The 27,112-nt window shown below is 43.4% G+C and overlaps 1 protein-coding gene across 1 annotated transcript in view; it reads left to right on the forward strand.

Moving 5' to 3' along the window:
• LOC109880159 (collagen alpha-6(IV) chain) overlaps positions 1-27,112 on the forward strand; it is a 238,446-nt gene that overhangs the window by 106,546 nt on the left and 104,788 nt on the right. The window contains 1 exon segment of the mRNA XM_031791790.1: positions 14,287-14,361. Coding sequence (XP_031647650.1) covers positions 14,287-14,361 — 75 coding nt within the window.

Genomic DNA, 27,112 nt, shown 5'->3' on the forward strand with positions numbered 1-27,112 from the left:
TTTCAATAATTTCCTTAACAAAGGCAGCAAGCTTATAGGATGATTATTAGAAACAGTGAAGGAAGATTTTTTTATCCTTAGGTAATGGAATGAGCTTTGACTCTTTCCAAATTTCTGGGCGCACCCCACACATCAAGCGTCTATTAAAAATATGACACATTGGGGTGGATATGTGGTTGGCTGTAGCTCTAAGCAATTTACTGTCAATATTATCTGTACCTGGTGACTCATCAGAAAGAGACAGCAGCATCCTTTCAACCTCTTCTCTTTCTACTTGTGTTACACATTTATGTTTTTCCATGTATGTTTTGAGGTTGGACTTCAGCACGTATAGCTCGTTATCATATAGGGCTCACCGATTGGTGCCACCTCGTTAGTCAGTGCGTGTTTCACCTGTGCTGTTTGCCATCTTGTTAGTGGGAAGGTGTTTCACCTGTGCTGGCCCAGTCCTCCAATTGCCTTGAGAGATGTGAAGGATTAACACCTTTAGTTAGTGCTCCCTACTTGATTTAGAGAACAACATTCCTTTGTCTGATATTCCTTGTTTTTGTTTTTTTGCTTCCTGACTTTTAAGTTTGGTCTGGGTTTTTAGTTTGTTTGCCTCTTCTTGGGCATATTTAGTGGGCACTCATATGGTGGGTGTCTTTTAGGATCCAGTTGTTGCTTCTGCTTAACTCTCAGTCGACACCCCCGTGCGTCTTTCGGAAACCCTCCTAAAACCCCACCAGTTTTGTTTTGGTTGTTGGTCAGTGAATGTTTGTTAGTTCTCCCTTCTTTTTAATTTAAAACATTTTTTTTACTTTTTCACCTTTTATTTAACCAGGTAAGCTAGTTGAGAACAAGTTCTCATTTACAACTGCGACCTGGCCAAGGTAAAGCAAAGCAGTGTGACACAAACAGCAACACAGAGTTACACATGGAGTAAACAAACACACAGTCAATAATACAATGTTTTAGTGACATTATTTGGTTTTCTTGCTGGGAAAAGTAACACTTGGTTCAAACTTATGCCTCATTCATGATAAAGTATTTTATAAGTATAAACAGTATGTGACTGGGAGCTTTTAGTTGTACATTTCTCAACTTGTCCACTGTGCCTGTGAAATTGTCATTAAAGGAACTTGCAATGTCACATGGTTTGGTAATAATTATAAACTGGGTGGTTCGAGCCCTGAAAGCTGATTGGTTGACAGACCAATCAGACCGTATCACCACGGGTATGACAAAACACGTATTTTTACTGCTCTAATTACATTGGTAGCCAGTTTATAATAGCAATAAGGCTTCTCAGGGGTTGTTGATATATGGTGTTGCTCCGCGTTGCGTCGTGCCTAAGAACAGCCCCTTGCCGTGGTATATTGGCCATATACCACACCTCAGGCCTTATTGCTTAAATATACCCTCTGATTCAACAGATGCAGACATGTTTGAATGCCTACCCGTTATACTTAAAATGGCACTGGAGAAGAAGGCAGACGTTTCCCAACCGATTGTGTTTTTTTGTTCATTAATTTGCTTTGTTTGTAATGTATTCTTTTCCTTATTATATACATAATGCTGCCACTTCCGTCTCTTATGACCGAAAATAACTTCTGGACATCAAGACTACGATTACTCACCATGGACTGGCAGAATCCTTTTTTTCCTTTAACGAGTCTGACGAGCCTGACACAAACTATATACTGCTTTCTCTGGAACAGGCCCAGATCCCCGTGATTTGCGTAAAGAGGAGGCGGAGAAAAAGGGGCCAGAGGGCGGACTGCCTTCTAAAAATTTGTAGGCAATCGAATAAACCCCCACTTCCTTGCATTCTGCTAGCAAACGTGCAATCTTTGGAGGATAAAATCAATGACCTACGCACAAGATTTAAAATACCAACGGGACAATCATAACTGTTATATCATATGCTTCACGGAGTCGTAGCTAGACAATGACACTATCAACATACAGCTGGCTGGTTATATACGCTGCACTGGCAGGATAGAGCAGAGGTGTCTGGTAAGACCAGGGGCGGCTGACTATGTATTTTTGTAAATAACAGCTTTTGCACGATATCCAAGGAGGTCTTGAGCTATTTATTGCTCGCCTGAGGTAGTGTGGTCTACAGCTTATCATGAGATACTCCATCTACCTAGAGAGTATCTGTATTTTCCGTAGCTGTTTACATACCACCACAGTCAGAGGCTGGCAAAAAGGCCACATTGAATGACCTGTATTCCACCATAAGCAAACAAGAAAATGTTCACCTGGAAGCGTCAGTCCTAGTAGCCGGGAAGTTTAATGCAGGGAAACTTAAATCTGTTTCACTAAAAAACTCTGGACCACCTTTACTCCACACATAGAGACGCATACAAAGCTCTCCCTCGCCCTCGATTTGGCAAATCTGACCATTATTCTATCCTCCTGATTCCTGATTCCTGCTTACAAGCAAACATTTAAGCAGGAAGCACCAGTGACGAGATCAATAAAAAAGTGGTCAGATGAAAAAGATAAAACGCTACAGGACTATTTTGCAGCACAGACCAGAATATTTTCTGTGATTTCTCTGATGGCATTGAGGAGTACACCACATCAGTCATTGGCTTCATCAATAAGTGCATCGATGACGTCGTCCCCACAGTGACTGTACGTACATATCCCAACCAGAAGCAATGGATAACAGGCACTATCTGTGCTGAGCTAAAGGCTAGTGCTGCCGCTTTCAAGGAGTGGGACTCTAACCCGGAAGCTTATAAGAAATCCTGCTATGCCCTCCGACAAACCATCAAGCAGGCAAAGCATCAATACAGGACTAAGATCGAATTGTACTACACTGGCTCTGACGCTCGTTGGATGTGGCAGGGCTTGCAAACCATTACAGACTATAACGGGAGGCACAGCCGAGAGATGCCCAGAGACACAAGCCGACCAAACGAGCTAAACTACTTCTATGCTCGCTTCAAGGCAAATAACATTAAAATATGCATGAAAGCACCAGCTGTTCCAGAAGACTGTCTTATCACGCTCTCCGCAGCCGATGTGAATAAGACCTTTTTTCTTTTTTTAACCTTTACTTAACTAGGCAAGTCAGTTAACCTCTCTTGGGTATCTGGCCAACATCCAATGAGATTGCAGAGCGCCAAATTCAAATACAGAAATACTCATTATAAAAATTCAGAAAACAAAACATATTTTACATAGGTTTAAAGATGAACTTCTTGTGAATCCAACCATTGTGTCAGATTTTTTTAAATGCTTTATGGCGAAAGCATACCTTACGATTATTTGAGAACATAGCCCAGTTTACAAATTATTACAAACAGTAACCAGCCAAGCAGAAGCGTTACAAAACTCAGAAATATAAATAAAATTAATCCCTTACCTTTGATGATCTTCATATAGTGGCACTCAGAAGACATTCATTTACTCAATAAATGTTCCTTTTGTTCGATAAAATCTCTTTATATCCAAAAACCTCCATTTTGTTTGCACGTTTTCTTCAGTAATCCACAGGCTCAAACACAGTCAAAAAAGGCAGACAAAAAAATCCAAATTGTATCCGTAAAGTTCAAACATGTCAAACGATGTTTATATTCAATCCTCAGGTTGTTTTTAGCCTAAATGATCTATAATATTTCAACGGGACAATAACGTCGTCAATATAAAAGGTAAACAAGAAATGCACACTCTCGGAATTGCGCATGAAAAAGCTCTGTGACACGTCAGGGTCCACTCATTTAGACTGGTCTTACTCCCTCATTTATAAGAATACAAGCCTGAAACAATTTCTAACAACTGTTGACATCTAGTGGAAGGCAAAGGAACTGCAAATTGAGTCCTAAGTCAATGGATACTGTAATGGCATTGAATAGAAAACTACAAAACAAAAACAACAAAAAACTTCCTGAATAGATTTTTCTCAGGTTTTTGCCAAATCAGTTCTGTTATTCTCACAGACACTATTGTAACAGTGTTGAAAACTTTAGATAGTTTTCTATCCAAATCTACAGGTTATGCAAATCATATCATCTGGGCCCGAGTAGCAGGCCGTTTAATTTGGGCATGCTTTTCATTCAAAATTCAGAATGCTGCCCCCTACCCTAGAGAAGTTAAGAACAAAGTCTTATTTACAATGACGGCCTAGGATTAGTGGGTTAACTGCCTTGTTCAGGAGGAGAATGACAGAGTTTTACCTTGTCAGCTCAGGGATTCAATCTCGTAACCTTTCGGTTACTGGCCCAACGCTCTAACCACTAGGCTACCTGCCGCCCCCAGGCGGCCGCAGGGCCAGACGGACTACCAGGTTGTGTACTGCAAGCATGCACTGACCAACTGGCAAGTGTCTTCACTGACATCTTCAACCTCTCGCTGTCCGAGTCTGTAATACCAACATGTTTTAAGTAGACCACCATAGTGCCTGTGCCCAAGAACACTAAGGTAACCTACCTAAATGACTACCGACCTGTAGCACTCACGTCTGTAGCCATGGAGTGCTTTGAAAGGCTGGTCATGGCTCACATCAACACCATTATCCCAGAAACCCTAGACCGACTCCAATTTGCATACCGCACCAACAGATCCACAGATGATGCAATCTCTATTGCATTCCACACTGCCCTTTCCCACCTGGACAAAAGGAACACCTATGTGAGAATGCTATTCATTGACTACAGCTCAGCGTTCAACACCATAGTGCCCTCAAAGCTCATAAATAAGCTAAGGACCCTGGGACCAAACACCTCCATCTGCAACTGTATCCTGGACTTCCTGACAGGCCGCCTCAGGTGGTAAGGGTATGTAACAACACATCTGCCAAGCTGATCCTCAACACAGGGTCCCCTCAGGGGTGAGTGCTCAGTCCCCTCCTGTACTCCCTGTTCACTCATGACTGCACGACTCCAACACAGTGGTAGGCCTGAGAACCGACAATGACGAGACAGCCTATAGGGAGGAGGTCAGAGACCTGGCCGTGTGGTGCCAGGATAACAACCTGGGGCCAAGCTTCCTGCCATCCAGTACCTCTATACCAGGCGGTGTCAGAGGACAGACCTAACAATTGCCAAAGACTCCAGCCACCCTAGTCATAGACTGTTCTCTCTGCTACCGCACGGCAAGCGGTAGCAGAGAGAACAGTAGTACCGTAGCATCTAGGTCCAAGACGCTTCTAAACAGCTTCTAACCCTACGCCATATGGCTCCTAAACATCTAATCAAACAGCCACCCAGACTATTTGCATTGTCCCCCCTATTTTACACTGCTGCTACTCTCTGTTGTTATCATTTATGCATAGTCACTTTAATAACTCTACCTACATGTCCATATTACCTCAACTAACCGGTGCCCCCGCAAAATTGACTCTGTACCGGTACCCCCCTGTATATAGTCTCGCTATTGTTATTTTACTGCTGCTCTTTAATTACTTGTTACTTTTATTCCTTATTCTTATCCATATTTTTTTTAATTGCATTGTTGGTCAGGGTCTCGTAAGTAAGCATTTCACTGTAATGTCTTCACCTGTTGTCTTCGGCACACGTGACGAATAAGATTTTGATATTGATTATAACATTCAAAGTTCTCCATAGTTTTTTCCATCACTCTTCACTGTGTGTGTGGTCTTCTTCTTAACCCCTAAACTTATAATAGCCTTTATCCTCATGGGGATATGGGAAAAGGAGAATTTTATTACTTCTATCTTTGTGGGGACTTTCGGGGATTTCAGGTCCTCGCAAGGATAGTAAAAAATGTAATATTCTCTCTCGTGGGGACTTTCCCCATATCCCAATGAGGACAAAGGCTATTTTAAGTTTAGGGGTTAGGGTTACAATTAGGGTCAGATTTAGGGGTTAAGGTTAGGGTTAAGGTTAGGAAAATAGTATTTTGAATTGAAATCTATTTTAGGTCCTAACATTCTCCGTTAAGTTCCACCATATTGTTTGTCTCCCCCAGTGGCTTTCATAGGGATCCTGGGAAAGCAGGGAAGAATCCTAGAAGAATGTCAAGGTGTGGTCTCCTTTAAGGAGTAATCCCTACCCCCAGTATAGTATGGCAGCAACATGAGGATTTGGAGACAGGCTGGAAGCTGAATAGAGTGTGGGAGTCCCATGACAAAAGTAATACCAGCAGGGATGGATCATCTTTACCTAAAGCTGGGAGGAGGAAAGGAGCTTTTCTTTTCTTTTTTGGTGTTTCTCTCTAATGGAAAACATATTGGCTGTTCTATATCTGAGATAAAAGTAAGATCAGGAAATTATTCTAAAAAAAGGTTTTACCCACATTGAATCAAATTTTATAAGATACTCTTTGAAGAGATAGAGTTTCAGAAGTTTTCAGAAGATGGGCAGGGACCTTGCTTCAGGGGGAACTGGTTCCACCTTTGGGATGCCAGGACAGAGTAAAGCTTGGACTGGACTAAGAAGCACTAACAATTCACAACAATACACACAAATCTAAAAGTAAAATAATGGAGTTAAGAAATATATAAATATTGGGATGAACAATGTCGGAGTGGCATTAACTAAAATACAGAAAGGTCTGCTCAACGGTGATGCGTTGGGTAGACCGCACCACCTTCTGGAGAGTCCTGCAGTTGCGGGTGGTGCAGTTACCGTACCAGGCGGTGATACAGCCCGATAGGAGGCTCTCAATTGTGCATCTGTAAAAGTTTGTGAAGGTTGTAGGGGCCAAGATGAAAATTCTTCAGCCTCCTAATGTTGAAGAGGAGCTGTTGCGCCTTCTTCACCACACTGTCTGTGTGGGTGGACCCTTTCAAATCGTCAGGGATATGAATGCCGAGGAACTTGAAGCTTTCCACCTTCTCCACTGCGGTCCCATCGATGTGTCAATGTGGATTGGGGTGTGCTCCCTCTGCTTTTTCCTGAAGTCCAAGATCAGCTCCTTGGTTTTGTTGAAGTTGAGGGAGAGATTTTCTGTTTCCTGTTTTTTCTCTGCCAGGGCCCTCACCTCCTTCCTGTAGACCGTCTCGTCATTGTTGGTAATCAGGCCTACTACGGTTGTCGTCTGCAAACTGGGTACATCTCCAAGAGATTTGCACACCTGGATTGTACAACATTAGCTTTTTATTATTTTTCAAATTATTCAAGCTCTGTCAAGTTGGTTGTTGATCATGATAGACCTATGTCTGTGTGACATGTTTTTCTCTAAGATGTGGGGAACATGGCCTCTCTTATGCAGAATTCATACCTCTTTTTCGGTCTTTGCCCAAATCTTTTTCCTTAGTCTCTCTTTCTCTCTCTTGCTGTCTTTCTCTCGCTCGCTCTCTTTCTTTCTCTCTTTCTTTCTCTCTCTCTTTCTCCTCTTTCTTTCTCTCGCTCTTTCTTTGTCTCTCTCTTTCTCTCACTCACTCTATCTCTCTCTTTCACCCTTCTCTCTTTCAGTTCAATTTCAATTTCAATTTAAGTAGCTTTATTGGCATGGTGTCGTGACGTTGTGTTAGTTAATGTGACGACTGTTGCTCATCGAATGATTAAAGGTTTCCAATGGCGTGATTAACTGAATCAAGCAATTATTAACTCATTAACCTGGGGCACCATGGGAAAATTTGTTTTTATTGAGTTTCTATTTCCCAAATTAACTCGAAGAATATCAGAATATCGATTTTACAACAGCCGCTAATTAACCAGTTACCTCTACAGTCTCATTCTGAACGTCGCAAAATCCGGGATTCTGCACGGACCCGGGTCTCACCAATGAGTTCGTTCGACACCAATCTTAGTTGAGTATTTATTTACTAGAAAGCTAAAATGATGATAAAAGGTATACACACACAAAAACACATTCTAGGCACACTATGGCGCGTGTTACCCAAAATTGGGATTTAAAAGAGAAAGTACACGAGAGAAATATACATTTGGGTGAATTTGTCAGCTATGCTTATTCTAACCCTAGCCTTGCCCCAAACTGCCTCTCTTATGGGTCAGATTATAATGATGTAATTATGTGGGGAAGGTCTCCATGGATTCTCCGCGTGGACCGTTCAGGCTGCTCAATGACGCACTTCTCTGGCGCAACTCTTTGGTTGTCCTCACGATGTCAGTGTCCTTTTGGCTTAGGAGTCTGTTCCCTCGCCCTTGCTCTGGAAGGGCTCTTCTGAGGACAGACAGCTCTGTAGCTCAGAGCTCACAGTGTAGGAATGAAACAGTGTAGATACCACAATTCGATGGGGAGTGGAGGCTAGGTGGTTCGACTTGAATTCACCCTCTTAGACACAGCTACTCATCTGTAGCTTGGGTAGAAAAAGATTTATTTGTCTTCAAAGTTGTGTTGCGTTTTGGGTGCGTTGACTTTTTAGACCTCGGCTGCAGCTTGGGTCACTTAGTCTTATCTGTAAATTCTTCACTCACAGGTTTTATACCCTCGGGTCAGAAGTGGGCGTAACCGCCTTTAGGGAAATTCTCTGGGCGTACCAACTTAAGAGGCAAGGTCTAGATTGTACTCAAATCCAATTTTAGACAACTAACTTCACATTTCATCTTTACCAAAACATTCTCTTTGATTTGGACATTTTCCATACACCGTACAATGTATAACCACAAACATATACTAGGAAAACTGTTGACGTTACAATGTTTTCTTAATAACGTCATCTATTAACCTTTAATAACAAAACAAAAATGACATACATGTTCATATTCCATCTATCGTCATGACCACCATTGTGACTGACGGAAACCATTGATCTAAAGTCCCTTAATTTCATGTTTAACGTTCTGAGGCTGGTTCTCCATAGTGACAGGACAAAGGAATTTGTCTGTGGCCTGTGGTTTACCAGGGGCATGAGGGGTCATAAAACCCCCCACATCTTCAGACCCCTAGATCTCTCCTCCTCTGTTGGGGTTGAGAGATAATCTGTAGGGTTGTTGTCTCCTGTAACCTGACCTGATCAGGACAGTCATGACAATGGGAAACATATGTTTAAATTGCCAAGCAAGTGAAATAGATAATAAACAAATGTGAAATAAACAGTAAAAGATTAACAGTAAATATTACACTCACAAAAGTTCCAAACAAATAAAGACATTTCAAATGTCATGTTATGTCTATATACAGTGTTGTAATGATGTGCAAAGAGTTTAAGAACAAAAGGGGAAATAAATAAACATAAATATAGGTTGTATTTACAATGGTGTTTGTTATTCGCTGGTTGCCCTTTTCTTGTGGCAACAGGTCACAAATCTTGCTGCTGTGGTGGAACACTGTGGTATTTCATCCAGTAGATATGGGAGTTTATCAAAATCGGGTTTGTTTTCAAATTCTTTGTGGATCTGTGTAATCTGAGGGAAATATGTGTCTCTAATATGGTCATACGTTGGACAGGAGGTTAGGAAGTGCAGCTCAGTTTGCACCTCCTTTTGTGGGCAGTGTTCACATTTACCACACACACACACACACACACACACACACACACACACACACACACACACACACACACACACACACGTATGTCTGTACAGTTAGACACTACAATAACACACATTCTCACATGGGAACAGACTGTGAGATTTCACCATGGTTCATTTGTAGTTCAGTAGTTAAGTACAGACAGAATCTTGTCATGTTGATGTGCTTACAGGGGCCCTCATCCCCTCATCTCTCACATCCCCATTCTTAATCCAGGGACCCTGGGCCTAATCCAGATAACATTGGCATTGCACCCTAACCGCTATCCCCTCATCTCTTACATGGTACCCAGTGTGTGTGTGTGTGTGTGTGTGTGTGTGTGTGTGTGTGTGTGTGTGTGTGTGTGTGTGTGTGTGTGTGTGTGTGTGTGTGTCTCTCGCTCTCTCTCTTACTGATTAACAAATCAAAGAGGGGTTGGTCAACAGAAACAGGCTGGACTCTTCTATAGATGTCTATACATGTTTATATATAGATGTATACAGATGTCTGTAGATGTATACAGATGTATACAGATGTATATACAGTGGGGCATAAAGTATTTAGTCAGCCACCAATTGTGCAAGTTCTACCACTTAAAAAGATGAGAGAGGCCTGTAATGTTCATCATAGGTACACTTTAACTATGACAGACAAAATTAGGGAAACAAATCCAGAAAATCACATTGTAGGATTTTTAATTTATTTATTTGCAAATTATGGTGGAAAATAAGTATTTGGTCAATAACAAAAGTTTATCTCAATACTTTGTTATATACCCTTTGTTGGCAATGACAGAGGTCAAACGTTTTCTGTAAGTCTTCACAAGGTTTTCACACACTGTTGCTGGTATTTTGGCCCATTCCTCCATGCAGATCTCCTCTAGAGCAGTGATGTTTTGGGGCTGTTGCTGGGCAACACGGACTTTCAACTCCCTCCAAAGATTTTCTATGGGGTTGAGATCTGGAGACTGGCTAGGCCACTCCAGGACCTTGAAATGCTTCTTGCTTCTTACGAAGCCACTCCTTCGTTGCCCGGGATCATTGTCATGCAGAAAGACCCAGCCACGTTTCATCTTCAATGCCCTTGCTGATGGAAGGAGGTTTTCACTCAAGATCTCACGATACATGGCCCCATTCATTCTTTCCTTTACACCAATCAGTCGTCCTGGTCCCTTTGCAGAAGAACAGCCCCAAAACATGATGTTTCCACCCCCATGCTTCACAGTAGGTATGGTGTTCTTTGGATGCAACTCAGCATTCTTTGTCCTCCAAACACGATGAGTTGAGTTTTTACCAAAAATGTCTATTTTGGTTTCATCTGACCGTATGACATTCTCCCAATCTTCTTCTGGATCATCCAAATACTCTCTAGCAAACTTCAGACGGGCCTGGACATGTACTGGCTTAAGCAGGGGGACACGTCTGGCACTGCAGGATTTGAGTCCCTGGCGGCGTAGTGTGTTACTGATGGTAGGCTTTGTTACTTTGGTCCCAGCTCACTGCAGGTCATTCACTAGGTCCTCCCGTGTGGTTCTGAGATTTTTGCTCACCGTTCTTGTGATCATTTTGACCCCACGGGGTGAGGTCTTGCGTGGAGCCCCAGATCGAGGGAGATTATCAGTGGTCTTGTATGTCTTCCATTTCCTAATAATTGCTCCCACAGTTGATTTCTTCAAACCAAGCTGCTTACCTATTGCAGATTCAGTCTTCCCAGCCTGGTGCAGGTCTACAATTTAGTTTATGGTGTCCTTTGACAGCTCTTTGGTCTTGGCCATAGTGTAGTTTGGAGTGTGACTGTTTGAGGTTGTGGACAGGTGTCTTTTATACTGATAATAAGTTCAAACAGGTGCCATTAATACAGGTAATGAGTGGACAGAGGAGCCTCTTAAAGAAGAAGTTACAGGTCTGTGAGAGACAGAAATCTTGCTTGTTTGTAGGTGGCCAAATACTTATTTTCCACCATAATTTGCAAATAAATTCATTAAAAATCCTACAATGTGATTTTCTGGATTTTTTTCCCTCATTTTGTCTGTCATAGTTGAAGTGTACTTATGATGAAAATCACAGGCCTCTCTCATCTTTTTAAGTGGGAGAACTTGCACAATTGGTGGCTGACTAAATACTTTTTTGCCCCATTGTAGATGTATACATTCCCCCTCTCTCTATCTTATCCCTATTTGATCCTAAAGACCCCCTGACCCCTAACCTAAAGGAAGCTGAGAACACATAAAATCAAATCCGATTTTATTAGTCATGTGCCGAAGTGGGAAATGCTTACTTACAAGTCCTTAACCAACAATGCAGTTCAATAAATAGTGTTAAGAAAATATTTACGAAATAAACTAAAGTAAAAATAAAATAGAAAGTAACAAAATAAAATAACATGGGAGCAGCAGGGAGAGATGTGACTAATTGAATAGATATGCAGAGAGAGAAGGGGAGAATCATGGGAGCAGCAGGGAGAGATGTGACTAATTGAATAGACATGCAGAGAGAGAAGGAGAGAAACATGGGAGCAGCAGGGAGAGATGTGACTAATTGAATAGACATGCAGAGAGAGAAGGAGAGAAACATGGGAGCAGCAGGGAGAGATGTGACTAATTGAATAGACATGCAGAGAGAGAAGGAGAGAAACATGGGAGCAGCAGGGAGAGATGTGACTAATTGAATAGATATGCAGAGAGAGAAGGGGAGAACATGGGAGCAGCAGGGAGAGATGTGACTAATTGAATAGACATGCAGAGAGAGAAGGGGAGAACATGGGAGCAGCAGGGAGAGATGTGACTAATTGAATAGACATGCAGAGAGAGAAGGGGAGAATCATGGGAGCAGCAGGGAGAGATGTGACTAATTGAATAGACATGCAGAGAGAGAAGGGGAGAATCATGGGAGCAGCAGGGAGAGATGTGACTAATTGAATAGACATGCAGAGAGAGAAGGGGAGAACATGGGAGCAGCAGGGAGAGATGTGACTAATTGAATAGACATGCAGAGAGAGAAGGGGAGAATCATGGGAGCAGCAGGGAGAGATGTGACTGAATTGACATGCAGAGAGAGAAGGGGAGAACATGGCAGCAGCAGGGAGAGATGTGACTAATTGAATTGACATGCAGAGAGAGAAGGGGAGAACATGGGAGCAGCAGTATGTATCCATGCCAATGTTTCATTAGTTCCTCTCTGTCTCCATGCATATTAGGGGTCACAGGGCAAGTGAAAATACCCCCTTCACTTGTTTCCCCTCTCTTCTCCACCTCTCCACTCTTCTCTCCATCCCTCCTCCCTTCTTCTCTCCACCTCTCTCCACTCTCCACTCCACCTCTCCTCTCTTCTCTCCACCTCTCCTTTCTTCTCTCCATCTCTCTTCTCTCCACTCTACCTCTCTTCTCTTCTCTCCACCTCTCCTATCTTCTCTCCACCTCTCTTCTCTCAACGCTCCTCTCTTTCCGCCACCTCTCCTGTCTTCTCTCCACCTCTCCTCTCCTCTCTTCTCCTCTCCATCTCTCCTCTCTTCTCTCTCCTCTTCTCTCTACCTTTCTTCTCTCCTCTCTTCTCTTCTCTCCTCTTCTCTCTACCTCTCTTCTCTTCTCTCCTCTTCTCTCCACCTCTCCTCTCCTCTCTTCTCCTCTCCATCTCTCCTCTCTTCTCTTCTCTCCTCTTCTCTCTACCTCTCCTCTCTTCTCTTCTCTTCTCTTCTCTTCTCTTCTCTTCTCTCTACCTCTCTTCTCTCCTCTCCACCTCTCCTCTCTTCCATCCACCTCTCCTCTCCACCTCTCCTCTCTTCCCTCCACCTCTCCTCTCTTCTCTCCACCTCTCCTCTCTTCCCCCCTCTTCTCCTCTTCTCTCTTCTCTCCATCTCTCCTCTCTCCCCTCATCTCTCTTTTCTTCTCTCATCTCTCTTCTCTCCTCTCCACCTCTCCTCTCTTCCCTCCACCTCTCATCTCTTCTCTCCACCTCTCATCTCTTCTGAAGAGGGGAGCTGATGTGTGTGTGCCCTTGACCTCCCCTTTTAGATACAAAATGATTCCATCACTGTCTATGGTATGCAGTGCAATGCCAGAGGATTTACTGTCTGGTGTGTTTCTATCCTGTGTATGAGGCACCGCTGGGGACAGTGTTCTTGATGACCATCATGTTCCACGTGAGGATGCAATTACTTCAGAATGTGTTCTGTCCCAGTTAAAGGAAGCTGAGACAGGACTGTGACAGGGACACTGTGACTGTGTTATTGTATCTCCTGGTTACATGTCTTTACTGATGCTGAGACAGGACTGTGACAGGGACACTGTGACTGTGTTATTGTATCTCCTGATAACATGTCTTTACTGATGCTGAGACAGGACTGTGACAGGGACACTGTGACTGTGTTATTGTATCTCCTGGTTACATGTCTTTACTGATGCTGAGACAGGACTGTGACAGGGACACTGTGACTGTGTTATTGTATCTCCTGATAACATGTCTTTACTGATGCTGAGACAGGACTGTGACAGGGACACTGTGACTGTGTTATTGTATCTCCTGGTTACATGTCTTTACTGATGCTGAGACAGGACTGTGACAGGGACACTGTGACTGTGTTATTGTATCTCCTGGTTACATGTCTTTACTGATGCTGAGACAGGACTAAATAAAGGTAAAAATATATATAGATAAATAATAAATGTAGGCTACCTGGAGAATGTTGAAGCAGTGTTATAATAGTCATTTGTGGCTCAGTTGTACGAGCATGGGGCTTACAACGCCAAAGTCGTGAGTTCGATTCCCGCTGGGGCCAACCATATGAACATGTATTCATGACAGGGACACTGGTTCCAAAGTAAGTCACTTTGGATGAGAGGGTCTGCTTAGTGGCATACAGTATATTATGTAATACTGATGGTCTCTCTCTCTCTCTCTCTCTCTCTCTCCCCAGGGGACCAGCCAGGAGCCCTGTAATGGGCTGGACTGTAGTGGAGGATGTAACTGTAACCCAGAGAAAGGTGGCAGGGTAAGACACAAACACATATATATATAAACCTCTATTCTCCCTCTCACACATCCTTCCTCTCCTACTTCAGGAGGCTTTCTTAGCTTCTGGTCCATATCCACGCATGTCACAAAACAAGGGTACATCAGCAAAGTTCGATAGACCCAGTAAATCCTGGGTCCAAGACATGAAGTAGTTGAGTTGCTTGCAAAACAAAAGTTAGAAAACGCATAGTGTTGCATTGAAAGACTGGTATAACCACAGAGACTCAGTAAAATGTAGGGTTTTGGACTGTTACAGGAGTTGAGGACAACATTCCTAACCACAACCAATTGGGTAAGAAAACTAAATGCTGTAGCCACCTTCAGAAAATGGTGGTTTTGGTCCAATTGAGTTCTGACAAACTCAACAACTATGTAGTAAAGAGAAGGAAATGAAGCACTGCTAGGGTACACAGTATTAGGTATCTGTAGATAGATAGGTGCTCTTTGGACGAGGAGGACCAAACCACTCTTCATATAACTAAAAGCCTTTAGTTTTACGGCATGTTCAATGGAACAAAGATGTTTAAACTGTGACGCGTTTTGGCAGCACAGCCTTCAAAGATTTTTGTACCCCCTTTTCTACTCCCTGAGTTTTAAATCTTTGTTCCATTGAACATGTCATGAAAATTAAGACATTTATACTATGTGACGAGTGCCTTGGTCCTCCCGTGTTTGTTATTTTAACTGAACAGCTAGTCGTACATTGCTGCCATTGGTTGTGTTAAGCAAGGTTAGGGTTGCACTGTAGGTCATTTTAAACAGTAGTCAGGCACACGCACACACACACACACACACAACAAATGGATTTAATTGTCATTTTTTTGTCAACAATGTACACAAAATCTGTAATGTACAAATTGAAGATTTTTTTATATATATGTACACTACCTTTCAAAAGTTTGGGGTCACTTAGAAATGTCCTTGTTTTTGAAAGAAAAGCACATTTTCTGTCCATTAAAATAACATCAAATTGATCATAAATACAGTGTAGACATTGTTAATGTTGTAAATGACTATTGTAGCTGGAAACAGCAGATTTTTTAATGGAATATCTACAGAGGCGTACAGAGGCCCATTATCAGCTACCATCAATCCTGTGTTCCAATGGCGCATTGTGTTAGCTAATCCAAGTTTATAATTTTAAAAGGGTAATTGATCATTAGAAAACCCTTTTGTAATTATGTTAGCACAGATTAAACCTTTTGTCCTGATTAAAGAAGCAGTAGATCTGGCCTTCTTTAGGCCAGTTGAGTATCTGGAGCATCAGAATTTGTGGGTTTGATTACAGGCTCAAAATGGCCAGAAACAAAGTACTTTCTTCTGAAACTCGTCAGTCTATTCTTGTTCTGAGAAATGAAAGCTATTCCATGTGAGAAATTGACAATAAACTTAAAGATCTCGTACAACGCTGTGTACTACTCTCTTCACAGAACAACACAAACTGGCTCTAACCAGAATAGAAAGACGAGTGGGAGGCCTGGTGCACAACTGAGCAAGAGGACAAGTACATTAGAGTGTCTAGTTTAAGAAACAGACACCTCACAAGTCCTCAACTGGCAGCTTCATTAAATAGTACCCACAAAACACCAGTCTCAACGTCAACAATGAAGAGGCGACTCCAGGATGCTGGCCTTCTAGGCAGAGTTGCAAAGAAAAAGCCATATCTCAGACTGGCCAATAAAAAGAAAAGATTAAGATGAGAGAAAGAACACAGTCACTGGACAGAGATGTGGCTTTTTCGCTCTGGAGAGACCTGAAAATAGCTGTGCAGCGACACTCCCTGTCCAACTTGACAGAGCTTGAGAGGAACTGCATAGAATGGGAGAAACTCCACAAATATAGGTGTGCCAAACCTGTCGTGTCATACCCAAGAAGACTTGAGGCTGTAATCGCTGCCTAATGTGCTTCAACAAAGTACTGAGTAAAGGGTCTGAATACTTATGGAAATGTGATATTTCCGTTTACATTTTTTTTATACATTTGTAAAAAATGTTTTTTTTTAAATGTTTTTGCTTTGTCAATATGGGGTATTATGTGTAGATTGATGAGGAAAACAACTATTTAAACCATTTTAGAATAAGGCTGTAATGTAAAAAATTTGGAAAAAGACAAGGGGTCTGAACACTTTTCGAAAGCATTGTAGCTTGATTAGATAAGTATTCAACCCCCAAGTCAATACATGTTAGAATCACATTTGGCAGCGATTACAGCTGTGAGTCTTTCTAGGTCTCTAAGAGCTTTCCACACCTGGATTGTGCAACATTTGCCCATTATTATTTTCAAACTTCTTCAAGCTCAGTCAAGTTGGTTGTTCATCATTGCTCAGGTCTTGCTCAGGTCTTGCCATAGATCTTCAAGCAGATGTAAGTCAATACTGTAGCTCTGCCACACAGAAACATTTACTGTCTTCTTGGTAAGAAACGCAAGTGTAAATTCGGCCTTGTGCTTTAGGTAGTTGTCCTGCTGAAAGGTGAATTCATCTCCTATTGTCTGGTGGAAAGCAGACTGAACCAGGTTTTCCTTTAGGATTTGCCTGTGCTAAGCTCCATTCTGTTTTTATTTCATCCTGAAAAGCTCCCCAGTCCTTAACAATTACAAGCATACCCATAACATTATGCAGCCACCACTATGCTTGAAAATATGGAGAGTGTTACTCAGTAATGTGTTGTATTGGATTTCCCCAAACAGAACACTTTGTGAAATACTTTGCCACATTTTTTTAGGCATTACTTTAGTGCCTTGTTGCAAACAGGATGTATGTTTTTGAATATTTGTATTCTTTACCAGCTTCCTGCCTGTATCTTTGTCGTAACTGGGTGTATTGGTGCACCATCCAAAGTGTAATTAATAACTTCACCATGCTCAAAGGAATATTCAATCTACCAGTAGATGTCCTTCTTTGTGAGGCATTGGAAGACCTCCCTGGTCTTTGTGGTTGAATCTGTGTTTGAAATGCACTGCTTGACTGAGGGACCTTACAGATAATTGTATGTGTTGGGTACAGAGATGAGGTAGTCGTTAAAAACTAATGTTAAACACTATTATTGAGTCAATGCAACTTATTATGTGACTTGTTAAGCACATTTTCTGACCTGAACTTATTTAGGCTTGCCATAATAAAGAGGTTTAATATTTATTGACTTAAGATATTTCAGCTTTTAATTTTTAATTAATTTGTACAAATTTCTAAACAACCTAATTCCACTGTGACATTATGGGGTATTGTGTGTAGGCCAGTGAAAAATCATTTCAATTGATCCATTTACAATTTTGTCTGTAACACATCAAAATGTGGAAAAAGTTATAGGGTATGAATATTTTCTGAAGGCACTGAAGTTCCCTCAAGCACCAACTGACCTTTATCATTTATGAGCGTGAGCTAATCTGAAAGGAAATATAGTCATTCTCCAGACATTTTCTGCAGAACTACACAGATTATTGCTTTAATACTCCAAGAAAAAGGTCATGTGCTTTTATTGCAGTGATGGCTGGTTTATTTTCATAGGAGAACCCAAACTCAACATGTCCTGACATTACATGTCTGCCTGTCTCGCTGTTTAGCTGTCTACCTGTCACGCTGTCTGCCTGTCTAGCTGTCTGCCTGTCTCGCTGTCTAGCTGTTTAGCTGTCTGCCTGTCTCGCTGTTTAGCTGTCTACCTGTCACGCTGTCTGCCTGTCTAGCTGTCTGCCTGTCTAGCTGTCTGCCTGTCTAGCTGTTCACCTGTCTGCCTGTCTAGCTGTCTGCCTGTCTAGCTGTCTGCCTGTCTAGCTGTCTGCCTGTCTAGCTGTTCACCAGTCTGCCTGTGTAACTGTCTGCCTGTCTAGCTGTCTCCCTGTCTAGCTGTCTGCCTGTCTGCCTGCCTGTCTAGCTGTTCACCAGTCTGCCTGTGTAACTGTCTGCCTGTCTAGCTGTCTGCCTGTCTGCCTGCCTGTCTAGCTGTTCACCAGTCTGCCTGTGCTTCTGCCCTTTGTTGAAGTTAATACCTGCAGGCTAGTCATAGTCAATTACCTGGGTCTAATCAATTACCTGGGTCTAGTCAATTACCTGGGTCTAATCAATTACCTTGGTCTAGTCAATTACCTGGGTCTAATCAATTACCTTGGTCTAGTCAATTACCTTGGTCTAGTCAATTACCTGGGTCTAATCAATTACTTTGGTCTAGTCAATTACCTGGGTCTAGTCAATTACCTGGGTCTAATCAATACTTTGGTCTAGTCAATTACCTTGGTCTAGTCAATTACCTGGGTCTAATCAATACTTTGGTCTAGTCAATTACCTGGGTCTAATCAATTACTTTGGTCTAGTCAATTACCTGGGTCTAGTCAATCACCTGGGTCTAGTCAATCACCTGGGTCTAGTCAATCACCTGGGTCTAATCAATTACCTGGGTCTAGTCAATTACCTGGGTCTAGTCAATTACCTGGGTCTAGTCAATTACCTGGGTCTAGTCAATTACCTGGGTCTAGTCAATTACCTGGGTCTAGTCAATTACCTGGGTCTATTCAATTACCTTGGTCTAGTCAATTACCTGGGTCTAGTCAATTACCTTGGTCTAGTCAATTACCTTGGTCTAGTCAATTACCTGGGTCTAGTCAATTATCTGGGTCTAATCAATTACCTGGGTCTAGTCAATTACCTGGGTCTAGTCAATTATCTGGGTCTAATCAATTACCTGGGTCTAGTCAATTACCTTGGTCTAGTCAATTACCTTGGTCTAGTCAATTACCTTGGTCTAGTCAATTACCTGGGTATAATCTATTACCTGGGTCTAGTCAATTACCTGGGTATAATCAATTACCTGGGTCTAGTCAATTACCTGGGTCTAGTCAATTACCTTGGTCTAGTCAATTACCTGGGTATAATCAATTACCTGGGTCTAGTCAATTACCTGGATATAATCAATTACCTGGGTATAATCAATTACCTGGGTCTAATAACTGAGAAGTAGACACAAACAGCTGAGCACACACACGTGAGTGGTCACATGCACACACGCATGCTGGTGCAGGCACGCAAGCATGCACGCGCGCACACACTATCCCTGCTTCTCATCTGTAACCAATCGATAGCCTTTTACCAGACGTGGTCTTGTGTATTGACAGTGCACAGGCTTGGCAAGTCTGGACGTTGGCCAACAGAGATGTTCCCCTGTGTTCTGGGATAGGCAGGTCTGGATGTTGGCCAAAAGAGATGTTACCCTGTGTTCCGGGATAGGCAGGTCTGGATGTTGGTCAACAGAGATGTTACCCTGTGTTCTGGGATAGGCAGGTCTGGATGTTGGCCAACAGAGATGTTACCCTGTGTTCTGGGATAGGCAGGTCTGGATGTTGGCCAAGAGAAATGTTATCCTGTGTGGGTGTGCTTGGTTGACAGGGATCGCTAAATGTCAGGAGGAGGGACGCTAGTGACACATGCATCACCGCTATCCGTTATCACACCCTCCCCTTACACCACTCATCTCTTGACCCTCCGCCCCCTTGCCCATCCAAACGAAACATCATCAGATCATGGCCCCTGAATTACTTTGTATGTGTCCCAAATGGCACCCTATTCCTCTCATAGTGCACTACTTTTGACCAGAGCTCTATAGACCCTGGTCAAAAGTAGTGCACTATGAAGGGAACAAGATGCCATTTGGGAGGCAGCTTATAACTACACATCAGCCTCTTGCCAGCAAGCATTGTGTTGATTCGGGGATAAACCAACAAATATAACAACAAAGATAGCTGTTTTCCGGTATGTTGATTTAGATTCATGATCAGATGAGTAGAAGAGGGGAATTTGATATGTTTGATAATGTTCTGTGTAAACACTGCTGTGGATGGGTATACGGTAGGGCTGTGGCGACCGGGACATTTTGTCAGACGGTTGTTGTCATGTAAAAGTCTGCCGGTCTCACGTTAATTGACCGTTAATTAACATAGACAAGTTTAGCATCTCCAGGCCTCCACACATACAAGTCACATACAAGTCACATACAAGCCACATACAAGCCACACACAAGTCACATACAAGCCACACACAAGTCACATACAAGCCACACACAAGTCACATACAAGCCACCCACAAGCCACACACAACCCACATACAAGCCACACACAAGCCACACACAAGTCACATACAAGCCACACACAAGCCACACACAACCCACATACAAGCCACACACAAGCCACACACACACGTCACATACAAGCCACCCACAAGCCACATACAAGCCACACACACGTCACATACAAGCCACCCACAAGCCACACACAAGCCACACACAAGCCACACACACGTCACATACAAGCCACCCACAAGCCACACACAAGCCACACACAACCCACATACAAGCCACACACAAGCCACACACACACGTCACATACAAGCCACCCACAAGCCACACACAAGCCACACACAAGCCACACACAAGCCACATACAAGCCACACACAAGCCACACACAAGTCACACAGAAGTCACTTACAAGCTGATGATGTGCAACTTTGGAACATCTAAAACAGTTGAATAAATTGATTTAATATCAAATCATCACAATACATCTATTAGTTATTGTAGTCAGGTCGAAAGAAACATTATGATGTGAAGAAAATGTATTTCAGAAGAACAGAATTGAGTTGGTCTACTGTATGTTATCTGGGTTAGGGTTGACCCTAACACTAACCACAATCAATGAACCGACAGTATCACCTATCCAATACGTTCTCTCCCAGACTCATGGAAAGGAAGTTTGGAGTGTAGCATAATGTAACCAGTCTATCCAGAACGCATAATAATACAGCCCACTCAAAGAATATTACAATTATTTTTTATTTTGGAATATATGCTATAGCAAATGCATTTTCTATTTGTTATTACTGAAAAGTGAACTGGGCTTCTCACCCCGAACACACAATAAACTAGCGAGGGAATGAGTGAGGGAATTAGACAGAATGAGTGAGGGAATGAGACGGAATGAGTGAGGGAATGAGACAGAATGAGTGAGGGAATGAGACGGAATGAGTGAGGGAAAGCGACGGGATGAGTGAGGGAATGAGAAGTAATGAGTGAGGGAATGAGACGGAATGAGTGAGAGAATGATAAGTAATGAGTGAGGGAATGAGACGGAATGAGTGAGAGAATGAGAAGTAATGAGTGAGGGAATGAGAAGGAATGAGTGAGGGAATGAGAAGGAATGAGTGAGGGAATGAGATGGAATGAGTGAGGGAATGAGAAGGAATGAGTGAGGGAATGAGAAGTAATGAGTGAGGGAATGAGAAGGAATGAGAAGGAATGAGTGAGGGAATGAGTGAGGGAATGAGAAGGAATGAGTGAGGGAATGAGAAGGAATGAGTGAGGGAATGAGGCGGAATGAGTGAGGGAATGAGGCAGAATGAGTGAGGGAATGAGGCGTAATGAGTGAGGGAATGAGTGAGGGAATGAGAAGGAATGAGTGAGGGAATGAGAAGGAATGAGTGAGGGAATTTAGAATAACAAAAAGAACAAGAGGATGTTGTGATGAAATTGAGTGGAGACTTGCTTCATTCTTTCATCCTGACTCATGTGTTATCCAAAAAGATAACCTAGACGCCTCTCGTGCCAAATGTCGGCGCTGCTCTGATCTGGTGTGGTATAGCAGTAGATGAGTTAGAATGGTTAACCACTCAGGAAACCGCTTTATCATTCCTCAAGCCTTATTCATATCTTGTGCCTTTGCCAAAGCTGATTATTTATCAGTGGCAGTATCATGCATCACACATGATAATGTACCTACGAGATAATGTACCTGATAATTGATAAAAAAGACATCATTAGGTATGGCTGCAGGACAGAACATTTAATTATATGTTCAAGTGAAGTAAAATGTGTCACGTTCTGACCTCAGTTCCATTGTTATGTCTTTGTTTTAGTATGGTCAGGGCGTGAGTTGGGTGGGTTGTCTATGTTCCTTTTTCTATGTTGTGTTTTGCGTTTAGCCTGGTATGGTTCTCAATCAGAGGCAGGTGTCATTACTTGTCTCTGATTGAGAATCATACTTAGGTAGCCTTTTCCCACCTGTGTTTCGTGGGTCATTTTCTGTTATGTGTATGTCACCTTTCAGAACTGTTTCGTTCTCCTTTGTTATTTTGTTTAGTGTTCTCGGTTTAATAAATATATGATGAACACTCACCACGCTGCCCTTTGGTCCTCACCTCATTCCAACGACGAGCGTGACAAAATCACCCACCAACCAAGGACCAAGCAGCGTGGTAACGTGCAGCACCCGAAATCGCAAGACTCCTGGACATGGGAGGAGATTTTGGACGGCAAGGGACCCTGGGCACAGGCTGGGGAATATTGCCGCCCCAAGGCAGAGCTGGAGGCAGCTAAAGCTGAGCGGCGGTGGTATGAGGAGGCAGCACGGCAGCGCGGCTGGGACGAGAGGCAGCCCCAAAAATGTATTCGGTGGGGGACACAGGGAGTGTGACTAAGTCAGGTAGGAGACCTGTGCCAACTCCCCGTGCTTCCGTGGAGAGAGGTGGACCGGGCAGGCACTGTGTTATGCTGTGAGGCCCACGGTGTCCCCGGTGCACAGGCATAGGCTGGTGCGCTACATAGCAGCGCCTCGTATCAGCCGGGCTAGAGTGGGCATCGAGCCAGGTGCCATGAAGCCGGCTCAGCGCATCTGGTCTCCAGTGTGTCTCGACGTGTACGTGTCGCCAACTCCATTCTCCTGTAACCCTCCTCACACTGCTCCAGAGAATCCCAGGCGGGCTCCGGCACTCTCCCTGGGTCGACCGACCACCTCTCTATTTCGTCCCAAGTTGTCACATAGTCCAGATCTCGCTGCTGCCCGATACCACGCTGCTTGGTCCTTGGTTGGTGGGTGATTCTGTAACGGTCGTCGGTGGAAGAAGGTGAGGACCAAAGTGCAGCGTGGTACTTGTTCATGTTATTTATTTAAACTGAACAACATCAAACAAAGAAACAAAAAGCACAACCGAAACAACAGCTCCGTCAGGTGCAAAACAGAAAGTATAATCACCCACAAGTCAAGGGTGAAAACAGGCTGCCTAAGTAGGGTTCTCAATCAGGGACAACGATTGACAGCTGCCTCTGATTGAGAACCATACCAGGCCAAACACAGAAATACCAAATCATAGAAAAAAGAACATAGACTGCCCACCCAACTCACGCCCTGACCATACTAAAATAAAGACATAACAATGGAACTGAGGTCAGAACGTGACACCAACATAACCTTCAGAGTTCACGCTGGCACAGTTTGTGTTGGTCTAAAAACAGTATGTGTGTATGAGCCCCCTGGTTCAGCTACTTAGTGTTCAGCAGTCTGACACACTCCCCAACACAAGGCCTTACTTCCTGCCTCTGTGATGCCCAGTCTGTTTCCAAACAACCATCATAGAGGGGCTAAGGCTGCAGATGGAGAGCAAATAACATGGTGGCGACCATATTACGCTCCACGCACACTCCCATTGTTCAACCCTCCCTGGTTTGTCTGCTCCGTTTCACCTGTACTAGGTTTACGTTAACCACAGATCTAGGATCAGATTATATGACCCCAATCACAACCTTAACCACAGATCTAGGATCAGATTATATGACCCCAATCACAACGTTAACCACAGATCTAGGATCAGATTACATGACCCCAATCACAACCTTAACCACAGATCTAGGATCAGATTACATGACTCCAATCACAACCTTAACCACAGATCTAGGATCAGATTACATTACCCCAACCATAAGAGGGCATGTTTGAGCATGTTTGAGGTAGAGGTTTGTCTTTTTAAAGGGATAGTTCACCCAAATGACAAAATGTTATTTTGGTTTCCATACCCAGTAAGCGGTGTATTGACAAGGTAGGACAGCAAGCCACGCTTTGGTTCAGAAATTGTTTAGAAATTGTGGCAAAAGTACCAATGACTTGAATGGGATTTGTGCCACAAATGTTAAAATGTTAGCATTTGGAAACAGTGTTAGGGAAATAAACCACATATCTAGGATCAGAGTAGCCTACCACCCAATAACCATAAACATAAGGGAATGAAAACATAAACTGACATAAGATCAGTATCCAAGCCGGGCTATCACCCTATTCCCCTATTCCAATGGAAGCGCGCCAATCTTAAGCACAGATCTAGGATCTGATTAGCCTACCACTATAATAACCATGACTGGACCTCAGTCATCCATCCTACACTATTTTGACCCCCTTTTTGGTTTCAGATTAGAACCCTTTTTGGTTTCAACCCCTTTGGGGTTCCATCTAGAAGCCTCTGTAAAAAAAAGGTTGTACATGTAATCCAAAAGTGTTCTACCTGGAACCAAAAGTGTTCTACCTGGAACCAAAAGGGTTCTACCTGGAACCAAAAGGGTTCTACCTGGAAATAAAAATGTTTCTTTAAAGGGTTATCCTATGGGGACAGCTGAACAACCCTTTCAGGTTCTAGAGAGCACATTTATTCCTAAGTCTACACATCGCTCAGCCATTTTGGCTCAAGTTGCGCACCCCAAAATGGACGCAGTGCCAACTGCTCTGTCATTCTTCATTCAGTCAGTGGCACTTCACTCCTTCCAATGGTAGTCGAAGATGTCCACCTCCATCCTTTGTCGTAGCTGTCTCTGTGAGTGTGGAAGTAAGTACCTTTGTTATTTTACTTGGGAGGGGATTCGATGATGCAATACAACACCAGGTGGAACCATCCAGTGATTTCCCATCGGGTAACTAAACACCTTGATTTAATAAATAATCATGTGACATACATGACAGTAAAGAGTCTAGATTCAGAGAGGAGAATCAGATGGCTGGGAAACACACAGGATCAGATGGCTGGAAAACACACAGGATCAGATGGCTGGGAAACACACACACACAAACACACAGGATCAGATGGCTGGGAAACACACACACACACAGGATCAGATGGCTGGAAAACGCACAGGATCAGTTGGCTGGGAAACACACACACACAAAGGATCAGTTGGCTGGGAAACACACACACACAAAGGATCAGATGGCTGGGAAACACACACACACACACAGGAGAGAGAGAGATGTAGACCTCTACCTGTCTGGACAGAAGAGAGAGATGTAGACCTCTACCTGTCTGGACAGAAGAGATCGATGTAGACCTACCTACCTGTCTGGGCAGAAGAGAGAGATGTAGACCTCTACCTGTCTGGACAGAAGAGATCGAAGTAGACCTACCTACCTGTCTGGGCAGAAGAGAGAGATGTAGACCTACCTGTCTGGACAGGAGAGAGAGATGTAGACCTCTACCTGTCTGGACAGAAGAGAGAGATGTAGACCTCTACCTGTCTGGACAGAAGAGAGAGATGTAGACCTCTACCTGTCTGGACAGAAGAGAGAGATGTAGACCAACCTGTCTGGACAGAAGAGAGAGATGTAGACCTCTACCTGTCTTGGCAGAAGAGAGAGATGTAGACCTCTACCTGTCTGGACAGAAGAGAGAGATGTAGACCTACCTGTCTGGACAGAAGAGAGAGATGTAGACCTACCTGTCTGGACAGAAGAGAGAGATGTTGACCTACCTGTCTGGACAGAATAGAGAGATGTAGACCGTATTGTCTGGACAGAAGAGAGAGATGTAGACCTACCTGTCTGGACAGAAGAGATGTAGACCTACCTGTCTGGACAGAAGAGATCGATGTAGACCTCTACCGGTCTGGACAGAAGAGATGTAGACCTACCTGTCTGGGCAGAAGAGAGAGATGTAGACCTCTACCTGTCTGGACAGAAGAGAGAGATTTAGACCTCTACCTGTCTGGACAGAATAGAGAGAGATGTAGACCTCTACCTGTAGACCTCTACCTGTCTGGACAGAAGAGAGAGATGTAGACCTCTACCTGTCTGGACAAAAGAGAGAGATTTAGACCTCTACCTGTCTGGACAGAATAGAGAGAGATGTAGACCTCTACCTGTAGAACTCTACCTGTCTGGACAGAAGAGAGAGATGTAGACCTACCTGTCTGGACAGAAGAGAGAGATGTAGACCTCTACCTGTAGACCTCTACCTGTCTGGACAGAAGAGAGAGATGTAGACCTCTACCTGTCTGGACAGAAGAGAGAGATGTAGACCTACCTGTCTGGACAGAAGAGAGAGATGTAGACCTCTACCTGTCTGGACAGAAGAGAGAGATGTAGACCTACCTGTCTGGACAGAAGAGAGAGATGTAGACCTCTACCTGTCTGGACAGAAGAGAGAGATGTAGACCTCTACCTGTCTGGACAGAAGAGAGAGATGTAGACCTACCTGTCTGGACAGAAGAGAGAGATGTAGACCCACCTGTCTGGACAGAAGAGAGAGATGTAGACCTACCTGTCTGGACAGAAGAGAGAGATATAGACCTCTACCTGTCTGGACAGAAGAAAGAGATGTAGATCTACCTGTCTGGACAGAAGAGAGAGATGTAGACCTACCTGTCTGGACAGAAGAGAGAGATGCAGACCTACCTCTCTGGACAGGTGTGTGTGTGTCTATATACTGTTTAAGAGAGGGGGCAGATTCTCTGAAATGTCACAGGCCTCTCCCTTCCTCCGCCTTTCCCATCTCAGTTTTTCCCCCCTCCTCCCCCCACCCTTTCCCCTTTGCTCAATTACATATATCTCAGCCCAATCTCTCTCAATATCATAGGCCTAACAAGCCTAACTCTCAGCCTCTATCCATTGGAAATAAAGCCTTTTAAAAACACAAGCCAGCCGAGTGTGTTTAGTCCCTG

This window comes from Oncorhynchus kisutch, linkage group LG16 (assembly GCF_002021735.2).
Source record: "Oncorhynchus kisutch isolate 150728-3 linkage group LG16, Okis_V2, whole genome shotgun sequence".
Classification (NCBI taxonomy): Eukaryota; Metazoa; Chordata; class Actinopteri; order Salmoniformes; family Salmonidae; genus Oncorhynchus; species Oncorhynchus kisutch.